The sequence below is a fragment of the Calypte anna genome, chromosome 3 (assembly GCF_003957555.1).
Source record: "Calypte anna isolate BGI_N300 chromosome 3, bCalAnn1_v1.p, whole genome shotgun sequence".
In the NCBI taxonomy this organism is placed as follows: Eukaryota; Metazoa; Chordata; class Aves; order Apodiformes; family Trochilidae; genus Calypte; species Calypte anna.
This window is the reverse complement of record NC_044246.1, coordinates 86798792-86810961: the sequence shown is the minus strand read 5'-3', so window position 1 is coordinate 86810961 and position 12170 is coordinate 86798792. Positions and strand designations below refer to the sequence as shown.

At 40.9% G+C, this 12170-nt stretch overlaps 1 protein-coding gene across 1 annotated transcript in view; it reads right to left on the bottom strand.

Moving 5' to 3' along the window:
* The window catches only part of COL9A1 (collagen type IX alpha 1 chain), a 64950-nt gene that overhangs the window by 35378 nt on the left and 17402 nt on the right, over positions 1-12170 (bottom strand). The window contains exons 6-14 of the mRNA XM_008502296.2: positions 10889-10966; positions 9727-9747; positions 8584-8658; positions 7997-8032; positions 7822-7884; positions 5718-5771; positions 5054-5089; positions 453-476; positions 181-234 (exon numbers count right to left, since the gene is read on the bottom strand). Coding sequence (XP_008500518.2) covers positions 181-234; positions 453-476; positions 5054-5089; positions 5718-5771; positions 7822-7884; positions 7997-8032; positions 8584-8658; positions 9727-9747; positions 10889-10966 — 441 coding nt within the window. The remainder of the gene's footprint in view (positions 1-180; positions 235-452; positions 477-5053; positions 5090-5717; positions 5772-7821; positions 7885-7996; positions 8033-8583; positions 8659-9726; positions 9748-10888; positions 10967-12170) is intronic.

Below are 12170 nucleotides of genomic sequence, written 5' to 3'. Positions count from 1 at the left end.
GAGCTTCAAACACAATCTTTCACCTAGCAGTGGTCGCTGGAGAGGAAAAAAAGTAAGTTTTCAAGTGCTGTTGTCAAATAGCATTTAGACAGCAGAGTGACTTCATTTTTTTTCTGGAAGTACCTTGTATCACTTGAATAAACCTACATTTTTTAGCAAACATTTTTTAGTAGTACTTACAGGTGGACCAGCACGACCTACTTCCCCAGGAAGACCTGCTGCACCAGCTGGACCCTATAACAACCAAATTAAATAGTATTTTTAGACACATATACAACATTCTAAGCAACCTCAATAGCAGTTGAAGAAAGCACACATAATAGACATAGAACATATGATTAAAACATGTCTTTTTTTACTTAATTACTTTTCATTACAGTATAACAGCTTTACTTAACATTTATACAAATTCATTAATCAGTATATTTGCTAACTGGAAAAATGAGACTTACAGGTGATCCAAGAAGCCCCTTGCCCTGTGAAATGTGAAAAAAGATCAGAAATATGGTAAGATTTCCAGATCTAGTCAAGCTGCTTAACAAAAACAGATTTGCGATAAAAAGGTACCAAAACTGATGCTTGTTTCTGCAAAATCATTTTAAAAACCTGTTTAACTAAAGTTAAATATAATTTCTTTTATTAGGCATTCAATATCAGGAGAAAAAAATTCTTAAGTTGCCTTGCAGTAGTATTAATTTTTTCCATATTTACAAACACTTATACATAAAGAAATGAAGACATTAGTCTTTGGGTTTAGCCGATTATCAAGTACTGTGATAAATACATCTATGCTACAATAGCTTCCTTCTAACACTGCATTTAAATTTATAATAAAATATAATCTTTTAAAATTAATTTTATTTTTTGCCAGTGCTTCCCAAAGGTCTAAATCCCTTAAACTACTGTTTTTTGGTAATCAGAAAGAACACCAAACTGCTCCTGTTTACGTTTTCCATCATTATTCCTCTGAAGAATTTTTATGAGAAGTGTTCAAGATACAAATGTTTTTCTATTTGTACAGCAAATGTAAAGCAAATGTATAACTTTATGAAGAATAGTGTCAGTGCCGCATATGAAACACTGGCATATAAAATCACAAGCATACTTAATTATTCAGGAGTTTTGGCATAACAAAACAAAGAACATGGGCTGAGTGAAGTTTAAAAACCACCAAATATCTTATGAGGATTGTGTCTGTAATGTTGTCTTTAGAAAACTTGGTATAGCAGAGAGAAAAAATCATGTATTTAACAAATTGATTCTATTTTAATCATTTAATAAACAGCAGAAAGTAAACTTTTCCATCTTGCATACCTTACATAATTCCTTTGCTATTATTTAACACTTCCTTGCTGCAGTTCATTATATTAGACATGCCTGTATTTGAATACACAAATCAAATTTAAACTCCATCACATACCTGATACTATAGTACCATTTGCCTCTGCAAGAAGGAAACTGACTACTTGAAGGTTTCCATTGGAGTACCCCTTGCTAAGTGTGCTCCTAAACAGTATCTGGGGTAGGAATAGTCAGTGATAACAAAAGCAGCAGCTACAGCAACTGTGTCCAGCCCACACACAGGCCCAGAAGCCAGTCTCTGCCTCTGCCCATTGCATTGCATCATCTCACTCCCAGAACCCATCTCCCACCCCTCACCCAGCTACTCCACCCTTCTGGCCATGTACTCTTGGCAAGCAGAAGAAGGTGCAGAGTTGAGAGCTCCAGGGTAATCAGTCAGTGTAGGACCTATACAGAGCAGCTGCTGACCCCAACCAGCTGCCCATGTTCCTGCCTCTCCCAGTGTCCTGAAGGAGACTCTCCACACAGACTGGGACTGTGGCTTTCCATGCCCAGATGCCCAATGCCTGCTTTGGAAGTGCTCATCTGTTCCATGGGGCACATGGAGTGCATGGATATGGACAGTAAGCTAGAGCCTGTAACCACCTGGTTCAGAGACACCCACCCTGCTCATCTGGTCAGCACTTCCACATTGTTAATGCAGAACTCTGCTGCTGACACCCACTGTGAAGAGCCACATACCAATATTTCTATGTGCATCTTGGGCTGGAATCTCTTCTTCACTCGTCTTTAAAATATTTTAGATTTCTTTATCACTAAACACGCACCATCCTACCTGTATGTCAGATCTGTAAAACACTAGGAATGTATCAGCTAACAAAAAGTCAGAGGGAACTTAACTGAGACATTTGAGACTGAAGAGTTCAATACATGCACTGGTCCACTTACCAGGACCAGATCAGAGACATCAGCATATCGGGTAGTAATCTACAGATTTTGTCATTTGAGATACTATCCACAGAAGAGGTGAGACACAGAGAGTAAATTAAAAATAAATTGTGAACCAGGAAAAAATAAATGAAAGAAGGAGTAAACTAAAATAAATGAAAACTGCCAGGATACATTCTGGGAAAGACACGGTGACAGAAGCAGAAAAGCAAACGATGTATATAAAACTTTAGATACTTAATATTCTTTCAGTCACCCTGGCGGCCAAACTTGTCCAATAAATTCCAATGGATGAGCTTGAAACACAGTGCTAATAATTTTAAACTGATTAATGTAGCCATGGGTTCTGACTTTCTGTTTGCATTGAGTATTTAAACAACTTACGCAAGGGGTTTTGTGAGAAATGAAGCCTTTGGAGAATCATCCAGAGATTACTCCACTTGCAAAAGGCCACTGACTGAATTCAAAGCAGTGCATAATTAAGCCTAAATACTCAATTAATCATGTAACTATTATGCAGACTCATAAGTGTGCTCACTCTGTTTCTAATAAACAAGGTCTCATGGATCAAACCAAGGACCTGCCAAGGTTAAACAGAGCCATTACTTCACACTTCTAGTAAGAGCTTCTCAAAAAGTCAGAGTCTGAGTACAGGAATCATCACACTCTCATCACTACCACTTCATTCCTTCTTTCTTTAAATTAGGTTTCATTACTCTAATCTCACTAGAAGTGAGATTACCAGTGTTGGTCATTTTGAGTAACTTCCACTAACTGCTCTATTTCTTCAGCAGCTTAAAGCCATTTATTGAGAAGAAAGCCTGTATAAACGGAATTTCCCCAAGAGATTAATTTTGAGCATTAATCATTCTATATGGATTCACTACATATGAGTTAACAGCTGTAGTGCTATGAAATCTAACACTAGGTTTCTTCCTAAAACATGAGGATTAATGACACAAGGTGACTAAGTACATCCATCTTTTACTTACCTTTAAATAACTAAGAATTCTCCTTTCCTCATTATAAATATTCCTGCAAATTCACCTTTAAATACAAGATCCAGTTCCTTACTAAGCAGATGCAAAACAACTCCAAAGGCAACCCCAGCTAAGGTTCACTGAAGCATTATCACCTTAAGAGGTCTGAGGGCAAACAAGAACTGCTAAACTTTGAACCATGTTCCAAAATCACATCAGATGTATTGCTATTACAGTCTCAAAATATGGCCATGAAAGACCTGAATCAGCTAAGTTCTGATCTGAATTGAATCAGCATTCTACTTTGATGAGTTGGTCCAGTTAACTGCTTTCCCATAGAAACATCTCCACTTAAATGTTGAGATTTACCCTCTCTATGTATATTTTATATACCCACTTTTTCTGAAGGTTCTTAAATTATTAGTTCTCACTTCGATCTGTTAATGGTGAGGTAAAGTCATATATATTTTCTCCAAGTCAGGTGTATTTCAGTTGACAGGATAAAATGCTACAGTATTTTAAATTATCATTTCAGTAATTCAGTTTTAATTCTCCTTTTTTTTTCCTCTCTTGTGCTTTACATGTGCACTTTTTTCCATATCATCTGAGCAAGATATTTGATAGTTAAACTGTCTTCATCGTAGCTATGCATTTTAAAATGCACTGTGAACAACTCACAAATTATTTCCCTATTTACTTGACAGGAAAAAAAAAGAAAATAAACAAACAGAACACCCCCTCTAAGTGTGAAAATGTAGGGCTACCTAGAGGCTACCTCAGTTCTGCAATGTTCTGTGACTAAATTTAATATTGAGTCTACAAACTGTCCAAACATTATAAAAGTGCTACCTGTTTTACAGATTTTCAGGTTGGAAACAGCACCCTTGAAAACTGAAAGCAAATGTCCACATGGCATGTTTCATCTTAAGCTTGAACATGTCTATAATGTCAAGTCTTCAAGAAAAATAATTTCCTCTCTAGCCAAACATCAAAATGATTGCCTAATATATATTTAATTAAAATTAATGAGAATAATAATAATAATAAAAAACCAAAGATACAAAGATAAAGAATTGCACAGCAAGGAGTGCTATATGAAAATACAATGCCTCTTCTATTTAAATCAAATAATTTCTCTGAAATTAATATAATTTTTAATGGAACTTCAATTATGTTCAGCCCTATTACAATTTCATGACAGTCATTTTGTTCTGTTATTCATTTTCCTTGAAGTTTTTCCTGGTTTCCTAACCATCATTCACTTCTTCAATCCTGCACAGCTCTTAAAATTCACAATTATTTTCAGCCCCCAAAGATGGATGTTATATTCATCTGCATGCCAGTGGAAAGACTACTCTTTGCATGTCCTTTCTCATATTTTGTCTTTTTTCATACAAAAAAGCAGCCCAGGATGTCCCATACAGAATTTACACTTCAGTGATCCCATTTAAACATATGGCAAGGAACTGAAACTGGAATAACTGCAGGCTAATTTATGCAAATAAGACTTGGGCTCTCTGAAAGCATTGGGTCTCTAAAGTCTTCTCACAGAGACAGAAAACAACAGAATTGCAGAACTTGCAACCACATCACACATGTTTGTTTCTTTTCTACAGCATAGAAACCAAACTTGTCCTTTCAGTAAATTTACACACTTTGATAAAAAGACAAAAAGGTTCCTTAATGTACTACTATAACATCTCAGGAGTGCTTCGAAACCCCAGTAACAGTTTCTAGCTTTTCTTCACTACATTTAATGGTAATAATCCTTCATAATGAGGCTTTTAAAAAAAGCTTCTTCATATACTACATGTATTACTTACTGGAAGTCCACGAGCACCTGGCAGTCCTGGCTCACCCTTTAAAAGATAAAAATTGACTTTTTCAAGAGGCATTAGCAGCAAGTTTTATAAACAACATACAGGAAGATACACTCAGCTTTTGAAGAGTATAATTTAGTGGACATATTCTGCAAGTACTGTTCATTAATGCTACACTGGTTTCAGTGAGACTTGGTAGAAAGGAAAGACTTTCTTAATACTAATAAGATACAGCCTCAGGCCTCTTCCCCTCTCCCCCCCCAAAAAAAAAGTAATTCAAATGTGTTGGCCAGTCTGATTTCTGATGTGTATTTCATTTATCTGATGGCTGATAAAAGTCAGGTTTCACCATGGTTGTTCCATATTGCTATGACATAATTAAAGTACAACAAGATAGAAAGAGTCTCATCATTACTGAAGATGCTGAAAACCTTAATGTCATCCACGAAATGTCACCATTCCATACTGCTGGCTGGGGGAATGGAATTTGCATGAAAAAGTTGTGAGGTGTTGTGTGAAAAGGACTCAATGAGTCCTTCTTCTATAGATGTCTTAGTATTGTAGGAAAGGTTGCAACATTCCATTACTTGCACAGAAACAACAAAAAAAGAAAAATCCTGCTGTAAAAAAAAAAATCCCATAATTTATTGCATTGTTTTGTTCTTACCTTCTGTCCTTTTGGTCCTGTAGCTCCACGTGAGCCATCAGGTCCCGTGAATCCCTTTGGAAGTGACATATATAATGTTAATGCAAAGGCTATGTGGTTTTCTTAATCACGACAGAAAAGATCCTAAAACTTGGAATAATTAAGCTATTAAATGTAGTATGTAACTGCGGGAGACTTCCAGTTCAAATACTTGTTTATATGTACAGATAGAGCTGCCCAAGTTCAAAACACTATCTTCTGGTGACAAATATCAGTGCCTGTGATATGTGCCCTCCAAAAACTATTCAGTTAAACAAAAGACAAACAAAAGTATCAAAAAAGTTGCCAGTCTGGATCTCAGGTTAGTCTATGAACCACAGTTGTCTGGGTGGCTAAAATTAAAAAGTAACCATGATATTATAACTACAAATTCATCTGGAGTTCTTTTTTTTTTCTTTTGCTTCCAAAACCAGATTATAGAGCTTAGACATTTCCAGATATCCATAAGAAAAGCCTTGCTTTTACATCTATCAAATACTTTTTTTTTTTTTTTTGTATACTTTCAGCAATTCAGTGTTTGCCTAAAAGGATGTTTTCTCAGATATTATGAGTCTGAAAGCTTACATGATCATTACAGGCAATTACTGTACAGTATCTTTACTCAGTTTATTAAACCTGACACTGAAATATTTTGTGAAAGAAAAATGAGGTTTAAAAAGTCAGAGTTGCCTCACCAATTAAACATGGAAGAAAGTATTATAAATCTAAAACCCCAATTACAAGTTGAATGCACAGTGGGAGTACAGTAAGGTCCCATGCTTTGTGTTCAAGTGAAAATAAAAAGGTTCACCATTTCAGAACCATTTCACTACTCCAATATTACAGTTTCACTCATCCACTGATATGAGGGAATATGCAAGTATGAATAGCAAAAGCTGAGTGGAGTTTAAAACATTCTGTTTCACCTGATTGTGTTACATTCTTTGTGGTCCTCTTTGTTTTCAGGAAAAAAATTGAAGTGGTTTGAGATCCCACCCCTTTCCTCTTACAGATATGAAATAGAACAGCTTAACTGAAGATTGTTTCAGCTCCATGTCCACTAAATCTCCTTTCAAAAGGAAATTAAAAATTAACCTCTAACAGGATTATACTCTTCAATAAATACTAGGCTTTTTCATTTACACAATTTGCAATGTTCTCTAATTTACTGGTTTATTGTATATAATCTTTATTTTTGATGTCATGAGTTATAGAAGTATTCTGCCACTTACACAAATCAAACATCAGCTTTGCCTCTTCCTGGCATAAGATCTGAGTACTAATTTAAAGATATTGCTTCATAGCAAGAAATGCTTTCAAACACTTCTGCCAAGAGAAATAAAAAGAGCTTTCCAGAAAGTGTATGAAGGTGTTTTTATTGCCTTATAAAACTTATTGAAGAGATATAGCCTAACAGGCCATCAGCACTAGATGATGATGAAACTTTATTACTCCGTCTTACTTTCCACAGAGAAAGGAAGATCCATCAGCAGGTACTGTCAGCCTTTGCAGTGGCTGAAGTCTGGGAGGTTGTTTTGGTTTGCTTTTTTAGTAGCTCTGTAACATCAGCCAACAGGGAAGATCTGATTTTTTTTCTTTTTTTTTTTTTTTTCTCTTTTGCCTTCCAATTCTCTTCATTTTAGGGAAACGAGACCTAAAAATTACTGAAAACAACCCCTCTAGGCCCTCCCTTCAAGGCATTAACCAGCAGTGGCCCAAAGAGACCAGACCCACCCCACCAGGTGACCTGACAGCTCCCAGAGCCCTCTCCAGAGAGGGGTGACAGTGCCCCACAGCCCTTGTGCCGCTCCTCAGCTGGCCCTGCCCTGGCCACCCTCAGCCCAGTTGTGCTTCTCCAAGAAAGCATCTTTTGTCTTAGAGAAAACCATCTCTCCCCAACACTGGCCCTCACTGGCAGCTGTCAGGAAGCCAGAGACCTCAAAAGGAGATCACGCTTCTACAGAGCTAGACTAAAACTAAGTATTTGCCCTAAACTTTAAAAAATAAATAGATAAATACAAAGTTAAGTTAAAAAAAAAAAAAAAAAAAAAAAAAGAAGAAATTCCAGAAACTCAAGTGTACTCACATCAGCTCCTGGCTCTCCAGGCAAGCCAGGGGATCCCGGTTTGCCTGCATCCCCATCTGGACCCTTCAGAATTTAAATGGACTGTTAAGCATGGTTCAGAGAAGGAAGTACAAACAAAACTCATAGCCCCTTCTCCCACAGGAGAAGTAGCTGCAAAGTATCTGAAATCACTTACCGGTGGACCAGGGGGGCCATTTGGACCTCTCTCCCCCTAACAAGACATGCAAAGGCAGGTGTTAGAGCCACAGGGAACTTTATGGTCCCTCATGAAAAACACTGACTTACAGATTATCAGGAATAACCCAAAATTTGTTCTTATTTTAGGAAATTAATATTAAATCCATGTGACCTCTATTCTAGACCAACAGAAATAATCACAGAAACTTCTGACAGGAATTGAGGGAAAATACATAGTAGCTCCTATCATGAATAATGCCACAAATCCTTTTTATGCCTTAGTATGAGTGATACTACATAATCCCTTTTGAGATTAGAATTATTAAACTACACCCTATTTAAGGCAACTAATCATAGCATATGATGCTGGTTACATAAAACAAATAATCCAGTGCTTTCCATATCAGAGATAATCTGTTAGGCCACCTTCGGCCCCTGCCCCATCATGTTACAGAATCCAAGACCTATCAGTTCCTATGGGGATTTCCAACCAAATTTAAACTCCTCGGGGTCAGATGCTGACAAGTGAGGATATTGCAGGTAGAGCATTTCCTATTTCCTAGGCAGGGCATGGGAAACACTTACATCGATGCCATCAATTCCAGGAACTCCTGGTGGCCCTGGTGGACCAGGGGGGCCTGGTGGACCTGGGAGACCTCTCTGACAAGGAGTAAGAAAAAACAAAAAAAGGGAACAATTAGATTTTGACAAACCTGTGAGAGGCAGTCTGGGGAGGAACAGCATAATGAGAAGGGGCTTCTGTGGGTTGGTCAGGGGAGTCACAGCTGATGAGGAAGAGCTGTGTCCTTATACCACAAGTGTCAGGCCCTGTCACAGCTGTCACAATGGTGAGGAGCAGCTCTTCTCCCATAGGCAGAATGCCAATGAGGTGTTAAAATTCCCCCTTCCCATGCCAGGCCACCCTCCTGCACCCTGCAATGCTGGCAGGGCCAGGGCAATGCAGAGGGAGCTCAACTCCCCGACCCAGCTGGATCTCAGCACTGTATGGCAGTGACAGGGTGACTGAAAGAGTGATCTTTGTGAATCAGACGCTGAAATTCACAGAGCTACTCTAATTACTCATTCAGGCAGTACAAAGGAGGCAGTCTTCCTAAGAGGAAAACCACCCTTCCCTACCTCACCGCCAGGCTCGGCCGTATCCCCCCTTTCCTCAGGATCACATTAGCATCCACACAGGGGCTTTCTCCAAGCACCGGGATCCCGAGGGGGAGGCGGAAGGCGCCGCCAGACTCTGGAATCTGGAGAAAGGTTTTGCAGGTCTCCCTCTCTATAACAGGGGGGGACTGTTCCCCTCGGAGTGAGCTCGGGACACGGCCCCACAACGGTGCTGTGTGAGCAGGAGGCTGGCCCGGGCCATGCTGGGCCTTGTGCCTGGCCCCTCGCTTCCCTCGTTTCCCGTGGTGCTGCCTCCTCACGCTGCTTTCCCACACCTTTCCTCCGCCCAGCAGTCTTCCCACTAATAATCCATTTGGCAGTAGTTGTAGATGGGTCTCAAGCCCCGCTATGTCACCGGGCCCATTTAGACACACACACGGCACCCACTGCCCTGCCGTCAACTCGCCTTTGCCAGGGTCGGCTACAGCGGGGGAGAAAAGGGTGGAAAACCCCGCAGCGGCTCGGAGCCAGGGCAGGACAGAGTGCCCGTCAGCCTCTGTTCACCCCAGCCTTTCCAGGAGCACGAAGAGTAGTCCCTTCCCTCACGCTTACCTCGATTACCGTCTGGCTCACCTGCGAAGGAGAAAAACAGAGTCAAAGTCAGGGAAAAAAAACTTACTTGCGCCAGACAGAGGCAAACAACCTGCAGGAAAAGCCCCAAAAGCAGAGCCCGGGCCATGGCGATGGAGGGAGCGGCTTGCAGCTGCAGGGGCGGGCGGGCGAAAGGTGAGACCCGCTGCAGCCCCTCACCGGCTGCTGGGGGACGACTTGGGAAGGGTCTCCGGGATTGGAGGAAGGCTGAAGGCTGGGGAGGGAAGGACTGAACGCCGGCAGCGCCTTAACCCTTTGCCCTGCTGCTCTTGCTTTGGGCACCGGTCCCTCACCTTCTCTGCTCCCTCCTCCCTCGCCTTCGCCCCCAGGTTTCCCGCTGTCAGGCTCCCCGGGAGGGCGGCAGCTGAGGGGAAGCGGCTGCCAAAATCCCTCTCGTCCGCAACACACTGCTTTCAGAAACCTCCAACCCAAGCAGGGGGGTGAGGTGGGAAGGGGGGGGAGAAAGTAAGTCACTCAAGTGTTAAAGTGAGGCAGCTGCTCTGAGGGAGACGAAAAAAAATCAGGCTCCTGTTGGCCGGCACCAGGCGGGATAAGGTAGAGGGAAGGGGAAGAGAAGGGGGGAAGGGAAGAAGGGAAGAAGAAAAGGAAACGGGAAGGGAAATGAAAAGGGGAAGGAAAGGGGAAGGGAAATGGAAAGGGGAAAGGAAATGGAAAGGGGAAAAGAAACAGAAAGGGAAAGGGAAAGGGAAAAAGGAAAGGGAAAGGGAAAGGGAAAAAGGAAAGGGAAAGGGAAAAAGGAAAGGGAAAGGGAAAAGGGAAAGGGAAGGGAAAGGGAAAAGGAAGGGGAAAGGAAAGGGAAAGGGAAAGGAAAAGGGAAAGGTGAAAGGAAATGGAAAGGGGAAAGGAAACGGAAAGGGAAAGGGAAAAAGAAAAGGGAAAAGAGAAAGGGAAAGGGAAGGGGAAGGGAAAGGGAAAGGGAAAGGGAAAGGGAAAGAGAAAGGGAAAGGGAAAGGGAAAAGGAAACGGAAAGGAAATTGAAAGGGAAAAGGGAAAAGGGAAAAGGAAATGGAAAGGAAGGGAAAAGGGAGAAGGGAGAAGGGAGAAGGGAGAAGGGAAGGGGAAGGAAAGGGCAGACCAGGCCAGGCCAGGCTGGGACACTCACCCGGGCCGGCAGCTCGTCGCAGCTTTCGCGCTGGGGTCGCAGAGGGTCACAGTGAATCACCATCCACTGGATTTCGAACTGGAAAAGGAGATTAAGATGACATTAATTCGTGTCAGCGGATCACACTGTCCAAAGGTGTAATAGTAGAACACTGGTCACCTAATGGCACATTTAAAAAGGGAGGTTTTAAGAATGATAGCTACTGCTCACTCCAGAGCAGTGCTTTACCCTTGCATTCCCCCATCCCTAACTGTGGAGGTCTTGAAAGAGTGGGCATAAAGCTGCTGAGGGATTTAAAAAGAAGGTGAGATTCATCATGTGTCATGGGTTACACAATCTTTATGAGCACAGACATTTTTCCTCATGCTGTGTTGTGGTTTTGTTAGACACACAGAGAGATTTGCTCATGAAGAATGTGCTCATGAAGAATGGCAGGTCTGAGGGCAGAAATGTGATTTAAGTGTGAGAAGTTTAAAAAGCAAAACCATGTTCCCACTGCAACAGTCTGGAACTGAGTAATACATACCTGTGAAATTTCACATCTTTGAACATTTGTATTTAGCACTGGAAAATTACAGAGGATTAAAGCAAGCCTCTTCTTAGAAGCTGCTATTTGGCTGTGCTATATAGCACATCTCACTTGGTATGCTATGTAGATTTAAAAACATACCCGCTGCTTAAAATTGCTGAATAGCTCAAACATACAGCTTCAGAGGTATATCTATTGATATATAGTCCATCACATGTGTTTTTAAGTACCAGAAGCACATTAAGTTGTGCATATTTATTGTATCTAATCTTGGATTGTTTTCCCTTTGCATCACACATAGTATCAGCTTGCCTTATGAACCACTAATGTGTAGTTTATCCAGAGATTTCTCAACGTCATGATGAAATTCATAGGCTCCTATTCCTTTCTTTTCATTATGGATCATTGCAGAGTTGGGGGAAAGAAAGTTTTATGGGGGGTTTCTTGTTACAACATAGAGCCCTAGTATGGAAATTACTCTGATTTGTTTTTTCTGAGTAGCTGAAAATAGAACAGAGTGTCTGAGGGCTTTCATGTCTTATTTCTTTGCTTCTCTGAGTCTTCTTAGCCTATTGAGCTAAAGGAGCTCCCCAGCTTTCTTTCCACATAACAATGTCTCAGTACTTCCTGCCTGCTCTCTATGCTCCTTCTGGGATATGTCATTGCTCTCTCCAGTCCCAACACATAACCAATGCAGAAGACAGGCAGACTGTTGTTCTGAGATACTTTTCTCTCCCACCATCAGCTTACATT